This window comes from Corvus brachyrhynchos, unplaced genomic scaffold (genome assembly GCF_000691975.1).
Source record: "Corvus brachyrhynchos isolate BGI_N302 unplaced genomic scaffold, ASM69197v1 scaffold537, whole genome shotgun sequence".
Classification (NCBI taxonomy): domain Eukaryota; kingdom Metazoa; phylum Chordata; class Aves; order Passeriformes; family Corvidae; genus Corvus; species Corvus brachyrhynchos.
Window position 1 is genome coordinate 42,787 of NW_008239053.1, and position 595 is coordinate 43,381.

The window sequence follows — 595 nt, forward strand, 5'->3', positions numbered from 1 at the left end:
CCCACCGTAGACGGCCAGCACCGAGGCGCCCACGATGATGATGAGGGTCTGCACCAGGTCCGCGAACATCAGCGCCGTCAGGCCCCCTAGGCCAGTATAAACCAGTATAAACCAGTGGAAACCAGTATAGACCAATATGAACCAGTATGAAGCGGTATAAAGCCCAAAACCCAGTAAAAACCAGTATGGACCAGTATAGACTGGTATGGAGCAGTGAGCTCGGCCAGGCTGGAGCACAGAGCCTGCGGGACCAGTATAGACCAGTATAAACCAGTATAAACCAGTATGGAGCGGTATGGACAGGTATAAAGCCCAACAACCAGTATAAACCAGTATAAACCAGTATGGACCTTCCCAATCCCCTCCCAGTTTGCCCCAGTACGGACCAGTTACGTCCCAGTCCCTCCCAGTAACCTCCCAGTTTGTCCCAGTGCCCCCCAATCCCCTCCCAGTCCCCTCCCAGTATCACCCCAGCGCCTCCCAGTATAAACCAGTCCCCTCCCAGCACCTCCCAGTCCCTCCCAGTATCACCCCAGCGCCTCCCAGTATAAACCAGTCCCTCCCAGTACCCCCGCCCCCCCACCCCCACCAACCC

At 56.5% G+C, this 595-nt stretch overlaps 1 protein-coding gene across 1 annotated transcript in view; it reads right to left on the reverse strand.

Moving 5' to 3' along the window:
- Nucleotides 1–86, reverse strand: part of LOC108447861 (sodium/glucose cotransporter 2-like) — a gene marked incomplete at its 5' end in the record, with an annotated part of 10,929 nt that extends 10,843 nt beyond the window's left edge. Inside the window, one exon of the mRNA XM_017739069.1 lies at nt 6–86. Coding sequence (XP_017594558.1) covers nt 6–86 — 81 coding nt within the window. The remainder of the gene's footprint in view (nt 1–5) is intronic.
- Between the last annotated feature and the right edge of the window lie 509 nt (nt 87–595).